This window comes from Eleutherodactylus coqui, chromosome 12 (assembly GCF_035609145.1).
Source record: "Eleutherodactylus coqui strain aEleCoq1 chromosome 12, aEleCoq1.hap1, whole genome shotgun sequence".
Lineage (NCBI taxonomy): Eukaryota > Metazoa > Chordata > Amphibia > Anura > Eleutherodactylidae > Eleutherodactylus > Eleutherodactylus coqui.
The window spans coordinates 129,185,865-129,205,560 of NC_089848.1; the positions used below are offsets into that span (position 1 = coordinate 129,185,865).

The 19,696-nt window shown below is 44.1% G+C and overlaps 1 protein-coding gene across 2 annotated transcripts in view; it reads left to right on the forward strand.

The window, feature by feature from the left end:
- ARMC3 (armadillo repeat containing 3) overlaps nt 1-19,055 on the forward strand; it is a 153,377-nt gene extending 134,322 nt beyond the window's left edge. For both annotated transcript variants that reach the window (XM_066584877.1, XM_066584878.1), the window contains exons 18-20: nt 8,940-9,146; nt 15,438-15,600; nt 18,326-19,055. In XM_066584877.1, the coding sequence (XP_066440974.1) occupies nt 8,940-9,146; nt 15,438-15,600; nt 18,326-18,529 (574 nt within the window). In that variant the 3' untranslated portion in view covers nt 18,530-19,055. The remainder of the gene's footprint in view (nt 1-8,939; nt 9,147-15,437; nt 15,601-18,325) is intronic.
- Nucleotides 19,056-19,696: the final 641 nt, after the last annotated feature.

A 19,696-nucleotide genomic window follows, 5' to 3' on the forward strand; every position in this document is an offset into this window, starting at 1 on the left:
ATTACATTTTTTCTTGGAGACTAAAAAAGCGCAGGTCTGGTGTTCCAAATTTTTTTTTTAGATGACACTCGCTGTGCGAGGTAAATGTGTTCCTTTGATAGATCAGACTTTCATGGATTCAGCGATACAAAATATGTTCTTTATTATTATAAATATGAGAAAATGTTTTTTTTAAACTATTTCATTACCTTTTTTTATTTTCTTGATTTAATTAATTTTTTGTTTACTCAGTTTTCCTTTTTTTTTGTACCAATAGGTACTTACAATCATTTGATGACTCATATAGTATAATGCAATACAATAGTATTGCACCGCATTATAACGGGCAATCTATCAGGACATGCCATAGGCACACAGGCATGTCTTCAATGGCAATCAGAAGGCCTCAGGCTGTATTGGCAACTTAACAGCACCTCGTGATCTCATTGTTGGGGCCGTTTGGGATGTCCGAACACCGTTCGGTGTAATTAAAGGGTTAACATATGCGAACAGCATTCACACTAATCATGGTTGTTGTGGGCATTTGGGTGCTCGCTCATCTCTAGTTGCTGCCTTTCATTTGTCTATAGGGGGTTCTACATGATATTAGTTCCTGTCCCATGACTTTTGGCACTTTAGGGTTTTAAGCAACAAGGGATGAGGCATGTACTCGAAAATGGTGATACTCGCTCGAGTTTTTTTGTTTTTACTCAATCAAAATGGCCACTGGAAAAATACACGCATGTGAACTAACCCATTGAAATCAAGGGGTTCTATTATCTGTGTATTGCACCTATGTGATACCGGTCTTAGAGTGCATGCACACGGCCGAGACCCACACTGCAAACAACACATGAAGTTTGACCCCAAATTGCTGCGGTTATAATGAGCTTCACCTTTTCTAGCAGCAGGATCGTGGTAATGTGCGATAAAACCATTGCACATCCGTATCCTCACTTTTTTTTTACATAATTGGGCGTGGCCTAAATGTGTCAAAGTTTGTAACACATTTAGGAAGCTCAAAATATGAAAAGTGTCGAAGAAAACCAAATACATCCAGGTTTTGAAAAAAAACATGTCTGTTTTTGACGCAATTTCAGCTACACGAAATTTACTTGAAATTTCTGTAAAAATGTTCATTTTCGTAGCAGACATTTTCAGACTTGACGATTCCAATTCTGGCGCATTTTAAAGCGCTCGTTTTTCAAGAGTTTCTGGCAAATCTTGTGACGCACCACTTCCGCCCCCTATATTCTAATTTTGGTGCATTTTACGGTACATGGAAACTACATGAAGAATTTCTGGCGCATTTTTTTGCGCATCATAATTATTTTTGGCACGGCAGAACCTGTGCTAAATTTTAATTAAAGTTCTTGCGCCAAAATGATTAAAAAAAAACTTTGTGAGAATACACCACTATTCATAAATAAGAGCCTTTATTTATGTGTACAGTATATGGATGTATTATATGTGTGTGTACATTATATAGCTCCGTTTATATGTTCTGCATCTACTGTGTCACGTCATCGGGCCGAGCGTCATGTTCGTGTTATCGGCACAGGAGTTCGGGCACTACAATAGTACCTTTGGTGTCGTATGTCTTACATTCCTCAGGGTCCCCCTGTCATTGCAGAAGGTTCATTGTGTCTCTACGTTGGAAATCACTTAAAGGGGTTGTCCCGCGCCTAAAGTGATTTTTTTTTTGCCCAGTCCCCCAGTACCTGTAAAAGAATACTGCTGTCAGGTGTTATTAAAAAAAATAAAATTCCCTTACCTGAATCCCTGTTCAGCAACTTTAAAAAATCTTCTTTCCAAGATGGCTGCCGCTGGTCTTCTCCCACGATGCACCACGGGTCTTCTCCCATGGTGCACTGTGGATGTTCTTCTGCTGTCTGAGCTCCATTGCCGATTCCAGCCACCTCATTGGCTGATCAGCACCATGTGACGGGGCGGAGCTACGCGATGATGCTGAGAAGGGGAAGGGGCCAGGACGCAGCTCGTGAGCAAGGACCTTCCAGGAGGGGATTCCTTTCTGCGCAAGCGCGACTGTTCCAGCAACCAGAGAAGCAGTTTGCTCGTCGCCATGGAGACGGGGACGCCAGCACCAGGAGGGGGTAAGTGTATAACTTCTGTATGGCCAATATTTAATGCACGATGTATGTTACAAAGTGCATTAATATGGCCATACAGAAGTGCATAACTGCACTTGCTTCTGCGGGACAACCCCTTTAAGTGTTTGATATTTTCCCGTCCAACCAATTGCTTTTGTCCTTGCACATTTATTGTGGCTCCTCCTGAGAGGCGGGGCCACTTGTACTTTTGGTCTAGTCTGACAAGTTTGAAGTTGGTCCAGGTCTGATCTGTAGATGTTTGTTTGTAGCTGCTCTGACCCTGTCTGAGGTTTCCTGCCTCTTCCCCTATTTCAACAAAGGGCGAGTCAGGTTTACTTTAAGTTATTGAGTGGGGCCGTCCTTATTGCCACGATCGCCCCACTTTTAGGTAGGGTTCCCTTGCTTCGGAGGTGTAGGGTTAGAATTTCCCTTATTTTCATTCTTGTGTGGTCTGTTTGGTAATCTCTTTGACTGGTCTGGAGTTTATATTCATCCCTCTAGCTATAAATATATTACGATCTTGTAGGTCCCTTTTCACACGTCCGGCACATGTGCATGTTATACAGGGAGAGGTTGTTTTTTGTCATAGAAATTGGGGGTTGGCGGGGGGACCAGGCCTAATTTTTTTGCACCTGGGCCCATGAGTCCTTAAATTCATTTCTGAAGATCCTTGTCCACTATCAAAAGTGCCTATAACGGGCATACAAGATCAGAACTGGATCATAGAGGAATAGAAGAAGGCGGCCTGGTCTGATGAATCATATTACCTTTGACATCATGTGGACAGCCGTGTGCATCAACTAACTGGGGAAGAGATGGTACGAGGATGGATTCTATGAAGAAGGCATACCGTGAAGGTAGTGTGATGTATGAGCAATTGTAGGGGGACTACCCTATTGGGACAAGTGAAAATGCACAGATAATAGTTACAGCTGGTAAACTTATAAAGGCTAATGTAAACTGTGTGTTTATGTTTTTGGTTTCTTTGTCGTATTGCGAGCCCTTGCGCAATATTATGGTCACACAGTCCTACAGCAGAACATAATCCAGTTAGGACCGTGTGCTAGAACAGCTTTTTCAACCAGGCTCGGCTGGGTTTACCCCAACACTAGGCTTCCATCCTGAGTTTCCAGAGGTCCCCCTATGGTAAGAAGGTTGGGATTTACTGTTCTGGACACAAATTGGTAGTTTTATTTATGATTTCCATGTAATATTTCAGCCGCCTCCGTTTTATTGTCAGCAGAGCAGTTTTCTGTAGTTCATCTGAAATCAGACTCTTAGTTTAAAACAATATTGCCAACAATATATCTTCCAAGCAGCTTATCTTCTCCGTGCTTCGTAAAGGTCGGGTGGAACCTTTTTCATGCAGTTCTGTCAATGTGGTATTAATGAATCTGTCCAGAAACGTGATTTATATCCACTTATTCTTATTGTAGCCCAAATTTGTCACCGTAAGAAAAGCACTTCTTGTGTATATTTATGCTTTCCCACACACTTAGCATTTTTGTGTGTCCTTTGTTACACAGTTGTGTCGATAGGTCTTGTCTAACAGATGACAGAGGGGAACAATATGTTTGAGATGCCATAGTCTTGAAATTCACATAATTCCTACTTACCATCTGGGATTCGCCTTCTAGCAGAGAAGGTTTGTCAGTTCTGTGCTGAATGTGCAACAGAACAAAAACACATAGAAACTTATGTTAAGAAAGGACTATCTACGGGATTGATGGGGGAAGAGGATTATAAGGATAGGCCTTTTTACACGGCCCAATTGTCAAGCAAGACCATTCTGCCTGAACCTTTGTTTGACCGGATCTCAAGCCATGTAATAGGTCAACTGATTAGCCGAAGAATCGGCAGATGCTCAGTCACGTACACAAAACACAGGACTCGTCTGCAACCGCCAAACCGCCAGGGGTTCATCTATCTCATCGACTCGCTGCTACCAACCCAGGAGAAGCCCAATGGACCTACATATACTCACCCACACTGCTCTTCGATAATCAAACGGTTAACACCACCAAGGGCTTAGGGTCAGAGCCACAAGGTCCGCACTTATCAAAGGTTTTAGACTTTAACACGAAAAGTGCAGGGCTTACAAAAGAGATACAAAGAAGACAAAGTAAAATGACAATAAATGCAAAAGAGTTAGGAAAATGAAACGAAGAAATGCAGAAACCTAAAACTTACAGAACGTTCATGTCTCTGTTCTTGAAGGTAGAAAGAAAATATGGCGTACACTCCAGCGATCAAGCTGCCGTTATCAAATATGGCACATTTCTATTCTCCCATACATGTGTTAAAAGTTCCTAGTCCCTGGCTTAGGTTGCAGAATTGCCCATTAGTTAATTAAGCAAATAACTTAACTAGGATTGGATAGTGAGGTAATAAGGGAGAAATATAGTGAATATTAAACAATCCAGCCCGTATCACAACTTGTATCCAAGCTACAGGTGGTACAACAGAGTACTAGAACCTCGATGCCTGCCAGTATCAAATCTTGTTTCCAAGCTAGAGACAGTACAACAGGGTACTAGAGCCTCCATGCCCGTCCGTATCACATCTTGTATCCAAGCTAGAGGCAGTACAACAGGGTACTAGAGCCTCCATGCCCGTCCGTATCACATCTTGTATCCAAGCTAGAGGCAGTACAACAGGGTACTAGAGCCTCCATGCCTGTCCGTATCACATCTTGTATCCAAGCTAGAGGCGGTACAACAGGGTACTAGAGCCTCCATGCCTCCCTGTATCACAACTTGTATCCAAGCTAGAGGCAGTACAACAGGGTACTAGAGCCTCCATGCCACCCGTATCACATTTTGTAGTCAAGCTAGAGACGGTACAACAGGGTACTAGAGCCTCCGTGCCCAATCATTTCACATCTTGTATCCAAGCTATAGGTGGCACAACAAGGTACTAGAGCCTCCATGCCCACCCAAATCACATATTGTATCCAAGCTAGAGGCGGTACAACAGGGTACTAGAGCCTCCCTACAAGGGGTCAAGTCTTCACAATAAGGCCTTAGTCACACGGGCGTTTTTTTACGCGATTTGCGGATCGCATGACGGATGCGCATCCGCAAATCGCGTGACCGGTGCGCGCAAGTCACCCGAAAATCTGCTCCTAGCCGCGTTTCATTAGAAACGGGCCAGAGCTGTCCAGCGCATTGCATTCAATGGAGACGGCAATAGAGCCGGCTCCATTTAAAGCAATGCGCTGCGGGCGAGCCCGGGATGAATTGTCGGGAAGGGCTTAAATATATAAGCCCTTCCCTGCAATTCATCCTAAAATGTGTAAAAATAAAAAATATATATATACTTACCTTCTCCCGGCAGCCGGAGCTCCGCACGGCCGTCCTGCAGTGGGTGTGAAGGGGGTGTGAGTCAGACCTGCCCCCTGATTGGCTCAGCGCTGAGAGGCAGCAGTCACTCACCCATTCATGAATTCATGAATGGGTGTGTGAGTGAAACCTGCCTCTGATTGGTCAGGGCTGTGACCACTCAGAGGCAGACCATTCAGCAGGCGGGGATTTTAAAGCCCCGCCGGCTGAATAGTGCCGAGAAGCAGTTCAGGAGAACTGACAGCGGCCGCGGCTGGACTCCGGCTGCAGCGGAAAGGTGAGTATACAATTTTTTTTTATTCTAACACATTTTAGGATGAATTGCCGGGAAGGGCTTATATATTTAAGCCCTTCCTGACAATTCACCCTGCGCACGCCGGCAGCCCATTGCTTTCAGTGGAACCTGCTGTATTGCCGCTCCATTGAATTCAATGGGCTAACATCGTTCTTCTCTGCCAGAGCTGTTACAGCTGTGGCAGAGAAGAATGATTTGTCTTCTATATGTTCTCAATGGGGTCGGCGCTGCTGCCGCCGGCCCCATTGAGCGCATATAGAGAAGAGAACAGGAATCGCAGATCGCAGATAGGTGCAATCTGCGATTTCTGTTCTATAATTTATCGGATGAGCGCATAAAAAGCGCTCATGTGTCCGATACCATTGCAAAGCAATGGTTTTAAAAAATCGCCGGACGCATGCGCAAATCGCGACTAAAAACGCCCATCTGACTAAGGCCTAAATGATGCTTTTGCTCTGATATTGTAATCACTTCTATCAACGTTACAATCACAGAGAGAAAGTATCATCCATTCCAACAACTTCTAGGGGAGGGATTGGTTTTGACAATGAGCGTATTACTATCTTCTCCACTAATAAATGGTGGGATGATGAAAATCACAGATCATAACGATTTTCTGTTCTAAAGAGTCAGCTAATCGTGCTAAGTAACTTCTTAAAGGGGCTGTCTCATGACTTAAAATTGCTTCCCAGTCCTTTTATTCTTCCTGGTTGCTGTTGACCGGAACATGTGACTGATGCAGCCAATCACTGATTATAGCAGTGACCTCCTTAACCAGTGATTGGCTGCAGCCATCACATGTTCCGGTTAGCAGCAACTGGAATGTACAGAGTGTTTGTGAATCAATCTTAGGCCTCTTTCACACGCACACTGCAATTTTCGGCTGATTCTCAGCCTGATGTAACGAGTCTCAATCAGCACACACGTTGATTGGTGCTCAGTTTTTTCTTTATATGTGGCCCGAGAAATGCCTCAGGGCTCCACACACACTTGTGTTTTTATAACGCTGTTTTTTTTTAACGCGATTGTCAATGGGACTTTCTAATGTTAAAAACGCATCGTAAGTTTGCGCTTTGTGATTTTGGTGCGATTCGTTTTTAACATTAGAAAGTCCCATTGACAATCGCGTTAAAAAACACAAGTGTGTGGAAGACCTTATTGTGATGGACGAGTTTGTTCCCATAGGCCAGCTGAATCATCCCATAGGCCAGCTGAATCATCCCATAGGCCAGCTGAATCATCCCATAGGCCAGCTGAATCATCCCATAGGCCAGCTGAATCATCCCATAGGCCAGCTGAATCATCCCATAGGCCAGCTGTATCATCCCATAGGCCAGCTGAATCATCCCATAGGCCAGCTGAATCATCCCATAGGCCAGCTGAATCATCCCATAGGCCAGCTGTATCATCCCATAGGCCAGCTGAATCATCCCATAGGCCAGCTGAATCATCATCATCACTATCACCTATCCCTCGTGGCCGAGCGTGACCAAGTATAGGGGCTTAGCGATGGGTCCGTAGGTGACTATAGAGACCTATTCTTCATCCGCAGGTTCTTTCGCAGTGGGGACATCGGTTTCCAAGTCCCGGCCGTGGGCAGATGTGCCGCCAATCAGCAAGCATTTTTATGCCTGTATAAATAAGCCGATCAGCTGACAAAAGAGAATTTGTTCGTTTGTCAGTTGATCGTTTTTCAGACCGTGTAAAAGAACCATAGGTTAACAGCAGAAATTGTGCTAAAATTTGACACACTTTTTATGTATTTAGGACACGCCTGCTTTCTTGAAGCCACACCCCTTTAAAGGGCAAGCCTTAAAAAATCATTGAAGTCTCTTAAAACACATGATTCTTAGTTTGCATCAAATTTAAGGATACATTTACAGATTGCGTATTTTGGCGCATGTGTGCGCAACAATCTGCAGCATATTTTGCAATGGATTTGCATCAAAAACCAGGACTAAATCAGCACCATGTGATGTTTGTGCCACAGATCTGCAACATATTTCACCTGTTCAACTGATCCGTGGCAAATTCCATGCAGCTTCCGCCACGGCTTTTAACGCAGAGTTTCATGTGGAGACTGTTTTATGGTGCTGTGTGCAACAGAAAATAGTCAAATCTTTAATAGTAAATCTAAAATCACAGAGGTGAGGAAAACAAAGACATTATTCACTGAAAAAGCCCAAAATACAATACCTGATAGTCTGCAAAGCAGACACGGTCGCCATGGGCACGATCGCCATAAGGCAGGCACAATCGCCACCGGCAAAATCGCCGTAGGGCAGGCGCAATGGCCATAAGCCCCAAAGATGCAGTCAGCCAGACAATGGTGTGTTGGAGCAGCTTGTTCCTGGCAGGCTAATATGCAGTCACCCACTCAACCCAGCCCAGATTGGGGAGGAGCGACTGCATATAATGATAGCCTGCGCATGTGAACGATACCAAAGATGTCAGCCAAAGATGGATGGTGACCCACCATACAGGATATCAACCCTCACTGATATAACAGCGGGTTGCCCTGTATCTCTAAGGTGGGCCACACTAGCTGACATCCTGGGCTCCCCCAACAACTAGCAAACTGCATACAAAAATACTAATGCATACTAATAAAATGCGGGTGTTAGTACTGCATTTTGGCCAAAACGCATAGGCTGACGGGCCACGTCGAGGCCACACCGCGTCCGTCAGTACCTACACTAACTCACTATAAATTGTCTGGCTGACTGCATATCTTTGGGCCTTATGGCCATTGCGCCTGCCCTACGGCGATTGTGCCTGCCTTCTGGCGATCGTGCCTATGGCGACTGTGTCTGCTTTGCAGACCTTCAGGTATTGTATTTTTGGCTTTTTCAGTGAATAATGTCCATAGTAAATCTGCCCCAAATTCTGTGTATGAGTTGAAAAGGCATGATGACGTCTTGGTCACATGCCCCTCCATAGGCAGCCATTTGTCCCAGTGGTCCAGGGGGCTTGTCGAGTGGGGTGGGTTTGATGGGTGGGGCTGACTTCTTGAAAATACAGTAGAACAAGAACAACCGATGCAGATGTTCAGTAAGTGCTATACAGACATTATTTAGACTGATTGCAGGTAAACAGTAAAAGAAAACTGACCAACCCCTTAGAAGAGCGGTTAGCTAAAACATAACGCTGCGGTGTGTGGCCTTAAAGATGCAAACTGTAATGTAACATGAAAACTCTGATCATCCTTTTTAGCAAACTGAAACTTAAAGTAAAGAAAGAAGAAGAAAAGATCAAAGAAGATGATGAGATTCCCCCAGTGAAAATACAACCGGAGCTGGTTCCTCAGATCATTCCGTGGCATCCACCAATTGACCAGGAATTGATTGACTATATCTCCGACGTCACCAGGACGGTCCTTCCTCTCCCTCATCCCAGGGAGCAAGTTGTGGCTTTGGCGCAGTAAGTCAATGTAATGAATCTTACCAGCGAGACAGCACAATATCTGAAGGTCTATAATATAGGACAATGGCAACACATAAAAATACACATTCCCAATCGGAAGAATCTGCTTACCTCTTGATTACCCTCAAATCCTTCCCAATCTGCTGTCCAAGCATCTGGGCTTTCAAGATAGTACAAAAGGGGTAAATGTGCATGCAAAGAGATTAGAAGCAACGGCGTACATACCGTATAGGCACACCATGCAGCCGCTCTGTGGTCCTAAGTTCAGAGGGTCCAGCTAGAATTGGTCACATCCTTTGGGAATTGAAAACCTGTACAGGACCGCCAACCCCCCCCCCCTTCCCCCACTGCTCTAGAGGGACTGCATTGTTAGCAATTAAGGGTTGGGGACTAGGTCCCAGGTACATGAAAAGGCTTGGAGGATGAAGTAAGCACTAGACCCTCCTGTCTAGGATGTCAACATGGCATCATAATGGAGGCCCATTTGGATCTTTGCTTTTCGGTCGCCTCTCTTCTTTGTATATTCTAAGAAAAAGTTCCACCACATTACTGAGGCCGTGGAACGCATTTCTATTCAGAGCCATGCAGATACAGCCATAAGAAATACTTAACAGGAGGGCTTATTGCTGCTCACCTCTCCATGAGCTATTGATTATCCCCCCGCTGGCGACCACTGCTTTCCTGCTCCAAAAAGTGTCGGATTGCTATGGCAACCAGCACGCATAGATAACTATGGCTTTGATGGCCTATGTTATGAGCAATCCAGCTGGACATCCTTGCCGGTGTATTAAGGTGCAGTCTATAACTTGAACTATATACAGAGGGTCCCAAAAGTCTTCAGACCCTCTCTCTCTTTTTTACATTTTGTTATGTTGTGGTCTTATTTAGTTTTCCCCCAACATTCTGCATTGAACACCCCATAATGACAAACTGAAAACAGAATGTTAGAAATCTTTGTAGCATTTTGCATTGACATAAGTGTTCAGACTGTTTGATGTGACACTTAGAATTTATCTCGGAGGCTTCCCATTTCTTTTGATCATCTTTGAGATGTTTCTACACCTTGATTGGAGCCACCTGTATTTTAAAATGATGGCAATCAGTTGAATTAACACATCCACCCTGTCTATATAAGGTGTCAGGGCTCGCAATGCATATCAGAGTCAAAACCAAGCCATGAAGAGGAAAGAACTGCCTGTAGAGCTCAGAGACTGGATTGTGTGGAGGCACAGATCTGAAGAAAGGATCACTGAAAACGGCCTACATACTTATTGATACAGGATGGCAGGCATGTACATCACCTATCAATCAACATGAGGGCAACCAAATGTTGAGGGATAGGTGGTGTATATGCCTGCTGTCCTGTATCGGTAAGTATATGGCCGTTTCAGTGATCCTTTGTCTGTTTTTATATTTCCCTTTCAGTGATGCTTCACAGATCTGGAGAAGGCTCAAAAAAAATTCTGCTGCACTGAAAGTTCCCAGGAGCACAATTACCTCTATAATTCTTACATGGTAGAAGTTTGGAACAACCAGGACTCTTCCTAGAGCCGGCTGACCAACCAAACTAAGTAATTGGTGGAGAATGGCCTCGGTAAGAGAGGTGACCAAGAACCCAACGGTCACTCTGGCTTGATTCCAAAGATCATGTGTGCAGATGGGAGAAACTTCCAGAAATCCAGCCATCACTGCAGCCTCCACCAATCTGGGCTTTATGGCAGAGTGGCCAGAAAGAAGCCTCTTCTCCATAAAAGACACATGAAAGTCCACCTGGGGGTAACCAAAAAGCATCTAAAAGACTCTCAGACTGTGAGAGACCAGATTCTTTGGTCTGATTATACCAAGATGGAACTGTTTGGCCTCAAATCTAAGCATTGTGTCTGAAAGAAACCAGGAGCCGCTTATCACCTGCCCAATACCATCCCTACAGTGAAGCCTGGTGGTGGAGCATCATGCTGGGGGACAATGAGACCGGTCAGGGTTGATGGAAATCTGAATGGAGCGAAGTGCAGAGATATTCTTAATGAAAACCTGATCCAGAGCGCAAGGAACCTCAGATGGGGCGGAAGGTTCACCTTCCAACAAAACAACCCTAAGCATACAGCTAAGACAACACATGAGGGGCTTAGGCACAACTCTGTGAATGTCCTTGAGTGGCCGAGCTAGAGCCCTGACTTGAACCCAATCGAATATCTCTAGAGAGACCTGAAAATGGCATCCACAGAGGGATTCCATCCAACTTCACAGAGAGGAATGGCAGAACATTCCCAAATCCAGGTGTGAAACTCTTGTGACATCATCCCCAAGAAGACTGGAGGCTGAAATCGCTGCCAAAGGTCCTTCAACGGAGTACAGAGTGTAAAAACTTATGTCAATGCAAAGTGGTATTTTTTCATTTAAAAAAAATGTACAAAAGTTTCTAACATTGTTGTCACGTTGTCATTATGGTGTACTGAGTGCAGAATGAGGGGGGAAAACTTTAGCTTTTTAAGATTTGCACGAGGCCACAACATAACAAAATGTAAAAAAAAGAAGTGAAGAGGTCTGAAAACTTTCCGGACCTGCGGTATGTATAAATGTTAGTCTGTTTATGTGATGAAATGGCAGCCGAGTCCACGGCAAATGCAGCATGTAACACACACGAATATTGCTGAAGAATCGACACGGATTTGCGGCAAGATCCATATGGATGCAAACTATGTTTTGCTCTTTCAGATTCGTGGTCTGGTATTTATAGGTTTTGACCTCTTGCCCATCTTCTGTTTACGTTTTTGTTTCCTCCTCTGGTTTTTCGCATCCCAACCGCTCTTCCAGTGCGACACTCAGCAACGTTCTGACCCCTCTTCCAACTGCAGCCTGGGAATTTAACCAGGAAAGTCCATATTCCCATCACGGGTTAAAGGAGAAGAACAGGGAGATTCCTTAGTGTCTAGGTCTCAGTTTAGCCACCACCAAACCAATCAAGGATGAAGGATCCGTGAATCATAACACTTTCTGCTGTTCACTAGTTGCCACCCATCCTGTAGAAGGAGTGACATGCAAAGGTATAATGTGAGTAAAAGAAATGAAAAAGGAGGGTGGAGCAAGACCCAGTGAGGGTAGTGGAATATTTATGGAGTACAAAGAGTTTTCAATGATTGAGTATTTTGAATGGTGGAGGTGCTGCCAACCAGATGACGCTCCACCAGTGTGGGCGTAAGTGTAGCGAAAAGGATGTGAAAAGAACTGGTATGGAGGCGCAACACTCTAAGCTACTGGAAGATGTAGATCAAAGTCCAATGTGTGATGGTGAAAGCACTTCTTTTTTATTATTATTTTTTCAGAAATTAAAAACCAGCAATGGAATACGCGTTTCGGGGAAGAACCCCTTCGTCAGTTCGGCTGGATAGGACAACAGGATGCCTAGGGGTGACACGATTCCAAAGATGTATAGAATGTGTCGGAGGTCCTGTGTGCAGGAGGACAGGGGAGAAAAAAAAAATGCTTTAAAGCATTTTTTTTTTTCTCCCCTGTCCTCCTGCACACAGGACCTCCGACACATTCTATACATCTTTGGAATCGTGTCACCCCTAGGCATCCTGTTGTCCTATCCAGCCGAACTGACGAAGGGGTTCTTCCCCGAAACGCGTATTCCATTGCTGGTTTTTAATTTCTGAAAAAATAATAATAAAAAAGAAGTGCTTTCACCATCACACATTGGACTTTGATCTACATCTTCCAGTAGCTTAGAGTGTTGCGCCTCCATACCAGTTCTTTTCACATCCTTTTCGATGCAAAGGTATAAGGAAAGGATGGGGCTTTTAGCACGTTTTCTTAAAGGGCTTATCCAGGACTTTTGGGACTTATCCTATTGATGACCTAACTTCAGGATAGGGCATCAATAGGTGATCAGCGGGGATCTGACACTCGAGAGCCCCAACAATCAGCTGATTTCCGAGCCTGTCAGTTTGGAAAGGCTGGAAGACGATGTTTCAGTCAATATTGCAGTGGCCTAGTTTTGTACTACAGGCACAGCTCCCATTGAATTCATTGCAGTACTTAACCGGGCCACTGAAATACAGACAATGCTATCTGCCTCCAGCACTGTCCGCACTGGCAGCGGGCCCAGGGATCAGCTGCTTGGTGGAATTCCCAAGCAGCAGAACCCTGCGCATAAACTGCAGATGAGCTACCCCGAGGATGATTGTAAAATTCCTAGATAACCCCTTTAACCTCTTCCTGCCACAGAGCATGCATGCATGTCCTGTGTGGAAAGAGATTAGTGCAAAAAATGTATAACTTCGTCATATGGATTGGGTGGGTTCAGGAGCCGAGCTGCAACATCTCCTGAACCCACCCATGGTGCCGAGCTCGCACCATCATAGTAACATGGGCTGACAGGAGATAATGTCCATCTAGCTCCTCCTATTTCCACCCCCCCTTGTTGATCCAGGGGAAGACAAAAAAAAAAACAATGAGGCAGTAGCCAATTAGCCCATTTGGGGGAAAAATTCCTTCCCGACTCCGTAATGGCAGTCCGAATACTCCCTGGATCAACGTTTTTTCCTACCCGACTCCAAGACCCGGACCTACAACCTGCTAATTATTTAATCAGCAGTGGGAGCCAACTGTGACTAACTGCCAGCCTCCCACTGCAACAGCAGGGATAAGTGAGAGAACCGAACCCTGCCATTAACCCCTTCCATGCTACTATCTATGTTAATCATGACATGTATGGAGTTAGAGAGAGGGCACTGTCTGTGTCATCATCGGCCCTCTGCCGTGAAATCGTGAGGGCTGATGGGTCAACACAACGAGTGCTGGCAAGGCAATCATGTAATACACTGCAGTACTTCTGTATTGCAGTGTATTATCTGAGCGATCAGAAGAACAGAGGTTCAAGTTCCCTAAAAGGACATGAAAATGGTGAAAAAAAAATAGTAAACAAAAAATATTAAGAAGAAACGTTTTATGTGAAGTTTTCCTTTTTTCTGCTTAAAAAAAAAAAAGTCATTAAAAAAGCCATATGTTCGGTATCCCCACATACGTAACGACCCTTACGATAAATGGAAAACACCTTTTTGTCCTACACATCAAACACTATAAAAAACTGCGCCAAAATGCCTTTTTGGTTGTTTCATCTACCAAAAAAAGAAAATGCAAAAAAGGTGATCCCAAATAGTCACATTTACTCCAGAACAGCACCAATAACCACTACAGCTTGTCAAGCAAAAAAAAAGCCCTCGCAGTTCTGTCCACGGAAAGGTAAAAAATAGTTTTTGCTCTGTTAATGTAGCGATACTAAAATGTTTTTCTTTTCGAAAAAAGAGGTTTCCAGAAAGAAGTTTTCCCGCCCTTTATGCTGCATGGTGATGCTGTAAAGGAAAAACCTACAAGCAACGGCAGAATTGATGTGCATTTTTCTCACTGCCCTCTAAAAAAAACTAAGAAAATAATAAAAGTTATGCGATGCCCTGCATTTACCCCAAGATGGTGCCAATAACCGCTACAACTCGCATCGCCAGTAACAGGCCTCATACGGCCACGTCGATGGAAAAATCATAATGAAAATCCCAGAAAATCGTTGCGTCCTTAGCTAGAAAATAGCCGCACCATTAAAAGGAATCTGTCAGCTGGAATATGCTGTATACCCGCCGTCATCATGTGGAGCCGGCGGAGCCGAGCGGACGGACATATAGTTTATGGCGAAAGATTCAGTCGAACTTGTTTCATTTTATATCTCTGCACATTCTGAGCTGAACGATCCCAAGGTGACACAGGAACTCCCTTCTTTAGATAGGCAGGGGTCTTAGCTGTGAGACTCCCACCAATCAGCAAGTGATCGCCTGCGGATAGAGGATAGCTTGTAGTCGTGGTACCGCCCCTTTAAGGTTTGCTACATCTGAACGCTCTGCTGCCATGGAAATCTCTTCATTTCACAGGTTAAGTATTAATTCTCTGCACTAAGCACCATGCTGCACTTTGGCCTCACCCCACGCTGATATGTATCTTCTTCCTCCTTAACTACATAATCATTAGATTTGCCTAATTTCTGCAGACTTCAGACTAAAATTGATTTCATTTTAAGCTTTTATGTCGGGCTTTTAATCTCAGAGAAAACGCCGTTTAGCAGACAAGATGCTTCAATGACTGCATACATTACCATTTTAATTTATTTAATGATCTGCGCATAATTGCAGCAATCACTCAACGGCCGATTGAAAAAAGCGCCACTTTTTGTTTTCTGATGGTACTCGAAAAATGTCACAAAATTCTGAAAAGTGACGGATACGCTTCCATGTCACAAAGGTTCGTCGCGGCCAAGATGGGTGGACTCGTTGCAGAAGATCGACTGCATGAATTCAGCTGGGAGCTTCACGTCAGCGAGCTGAAGTACGAGCTACAGTGCAACATAGTACCTGTTGGAAGAATCAAGAAAGGCATATTCTACCATAGAGCGCTGCTCTACAAGGTAAATATATCTACGTGGACGGATGTAGCAATCGTTAACATGACCGGCGCGTGGTGATAACGTGATTTAAAACATTGTAGTATGTTGTATGTAAAAGGTAGGGTAGTAGTTCTATCCCCAGTGCATACACTTACATCCTGTAGATGGCGCTGACTCAAGCTGAGCCTGCGCCATCTGTAGCAAGAGCTGCTGTAACTGACAGCCGGGCTCCCGCTGCAACAGTGGGGATCGGTGAGAACACCGATCCCCACTGTTAGTCCATGTAAAGGGTTAACAGGGAGGGCTCCATCTGTGACGTCATCAGCCCTCTGCAATGTAGTCCTTTAGTTGTTCACAGACCATTTCCATACATTTCCTAACTTCCCCAACAGACCAACGATGGACTAAATTAAAATTTATGAAAAATGGCCAAAAAATGTAAACAATCATCCTTGCAACGGCTCATTTGCTCGCTTCAGTGATGAAGTGCTTTATGTCAGCTGACCCTAAGGCCACTCCCACACATACCGTCAGTAAAACCCCCTGATTTTGATTGCGGTGCTTTGCCGCGATTTTACTTTCGTTTTCGGCCACAGGTTCCTGCAGCTGACAGCGTGTCTTAGCTCATCTCATCATTTCATGGGTGGTGAGGTGCGTTAAATGTGGAAAAATAGAGCAGACAGCTAGTGAGCGAATGTCTGCAAGGCCCCATTACAATCCATGGGAGCATTATGCCGTGGCGCTCAGCTGCGATCAGCTGTTGAACTTGGTTTAAGGAAAAAACTTTTTGATCTAAGATTTGCAAAACCAAGCTCAAGTGATCTGTGATCAAAGGTTGAACCTCGAGCACGATGCATTTCTTCTGTCTTTGGTGACTGTGGTCATGTGATGTTCCCGGCATTCATGGTGATACATGGCAAATAGGTGTGCAATTTCACCACCCAGGAAAGGTCTATCAGGCTATCGACCTAGTTCGCCATCCTGAATTTAGGCTGCTAAACTAAGTTCAGTCAGTTTGATCCGCCAAATTGGGAAATCAAATTGAACCTAGATGTGAACCAAGATCGCGGGCTAAACCGTGTTGGTGGAATGTTTGACCAACTCTCGTTGATCTCAGAGCAAAACTTTGATGCAACTGGCCCCGAGACCGAGACTGCAGACTCTATATACAGTGATGTGTAGAAGACAACACTGCATTGTTTTTAATGAACCTCCTTCATGACCGCCCAATAGTTAATGTATGTCAGGCAGTTGTGATGGGTGTATGGATCCGAGTCCGCTCCGCACCCAACGACTATCAACTGTTTGACAGCTGACGGTAACTGCCGTGATCACAGTTAGCTCTGATTGCAGCAGTTAACTGTTTGGCTACTGTGGTCAAAGCTGAACACACATGAAAACAGTTTACAGGAGGGTGGTGCCCTTTGCTGCACGTCATGGGCACCCCTGCAATGTGATCTGAGGATGTCGGTGGGCCAGCATGGCAGCCAAGAGCCTACTGATGGCTCCCAGGGCTGCCATGCATAGATGCCTTTCATGCCCTGTCCATGGAAGGGCTTGATAGGCAACATCAAAAATCACTATATACGGCAATACTGATCTATTGCAGTGTATAGTACAAGCAATCAAAGGATCACAAGTTCAAGTCCCTTGTGGGGACTAAATGAGTGCAATAAATATTTAATACAGTTTTTTTATCAGTAAAAACCTAAAAAATATTAAATGTTAAAAAACCCAACCTTTGCCCATTTTTGCCTTAAAAAAAAATATACGTTGGTATTCCTGGGTATGTAAAAATCAGTATATAAAAATCAATTTCATGTAAAAACTATGAAAATATCACAATATTTATCCTGCATGGTGGAGGCTAAACAATAAAAAAAAGTACGGCATAGCAAAATTGCCGGCTTTTCTGTTATCCCAACTCCTAAAAATTTATAATAAAAAGTAATCAAAAAGATGTATGTTTCCCAAAATGGTCATAATAGAAACTATAGTTCACTCCGCCAAAAAACAGCCCAATCGGCAAAAGAATTCAATAAACTGCGGGTCTCAGGATTCAGGCGACGGAAAGCACTGTTTGTTTAAAAAAAATTGTATTTACTTTATACTAATAGAAAACCATTATAAATTTGTTATCATCGTCATCATCCCGACCCGTAGAACAAAGGTCATACGTTGTTTTTATGGTACTGTCAATGCTGCAAATCTACCCCCCAAAATAGCATTTTTTTAAAATTTCTCCCCACTTAAAATTTTTTAAAGTTTTTCCGTATATCATGTGTTACATTAAATGGTACCATTAAAAAATGCACCCCGTCCCGCAGGAAGCATGTCCTCATATGCAAAAATAAAAGTTGTGGCAGGTGGGGACAAAGAAAACAAAAATAAAAAAGTGAAAACTATGTGGTCCTCTAGGGGTTAATCATTATTTCAGCCTGAAATCCATGTATTATAGTGCTAACCCTGTATATACTATACATTCCTCAAGTCCAGACGTTTAATGAATCACAGGGTTCCCCAATATGGTGCCCCAAGAGAGTGCTTGTACAAGCTGCGCATGGGGTGGAGGAGAGAAGAATGGAATGTGAAGGCATTGAGCTCCTCCTTAGGAGGACTATGATGTTGGTGACCCATGACTATGACACCGAGCGTCTCTGAGTAATTGTCCGTTACTCCTCCGGTCCGTGACCGGCGCCGCTGTTCTCCGCCTGTGATGACTTGCTGCTAATGTTTCCAATCCTAGGCTTTAGCTGACAGAATTGGTATTGGCTGTTCGCTAACTCGAGGAGATTACGGCCGAGCGTGGAATGAAGTGAAGTTATACGATGACTCCGTCCCTGCGGGAACGAAGGCTCCACCAGAGATTTACATTGTGGACCTCATGTATCAGCCGGGACACCTGATGAAACCCGCAAGTGTGGAGGCCGAGCGCTATCAGCGCATCTAGTACCCCTTTATGCTGCTACGTCTAACGCCGGCGTTGGGGTCGCTGCAGGGTCTGCGTCTCGCTGCTCGAGGTTGGAAGAGAGAAACTGATAGAAATCGGAAAAAAACCCGATCCGATTTTTTTTTTTCCCCGTTGCTTTCAATGAGTTTTAAAAAATTGGGAAGCAAATAGAGAGGCTTCCGTTCGCTTCCGTTCGCTTCCGTTCGCTTCCGTTCCGTCAGGTTTCCTTTTTTTTTAATTAAAAAATAACCCTGCAAAGCGCACTATTTGTCCCCCTAAAACAGTGAAAACCCGATGGAATGGAGGAAAACGGAAGCCTTTTTGCTTTGCTTTGTTTCTTTAAATTTTTTTTAACCCCATTAAAAACAATAGTGAAAAAAACACCTTTTTTAGTTTTATTTCAGTTTCTCTCCTCCAAAAATGCAGCGGAGGAACGTAAACCCTGAAGTGACCCCAACGCTGTAAAGACCGCCCGAGACACTTTTGCTGGCTATACTCTATAAAATAAATGTTGCAGATTTATAAACTCTTGCAGATGGTTATTTTTAATGTTTTGGGTGGTTTAACTCTTTCATGGCCATGGATCTGTTGAAGTGACTAGTAGTAAATTTCAGCCTTTGGAATACTTGCGTTCTTACAGAGGCACTAACTGTTCAGATGACTTCTGCTTATCCACCGGCTTGTGTTAATATCACCATCTCTATAATCTACTTGCATTAAAAATGTTGCTGCTTTACCGCTGTAAATCACATTTGAAGTGGCTGCCACTAGGGGTCTCCCTTCCAACTTCTCTGCAATCCACTCTTGGTCATTAGGTACAGAGCTTCCTTGGTAACTAGGACACGTTTTCATAGCAACAGAAGGGAGCTATTTTCACTGGTGGCTCACATACACTTATAGGTTGCAGGCTGACAAACCTGCAGACACTGTGATAAGCATCTCCACAGCATCTGCCTCTCCTTCTGTTACAGTGTACGGGTGTGTGTATGTGCACATATTACACACACACAATATAGTGGGTTTAGTAATCATTTGGCCAGAATTTCTCTAAATTACTGATCGCCCTGGTAAAGCAGAGGGGTGGGCATTCAGATACTGCCTCCCTGCGGATTGGACCAAAGACAATGCAATACAACAAGGGAAGTAAAGACAAGGAAGTCAGGACAA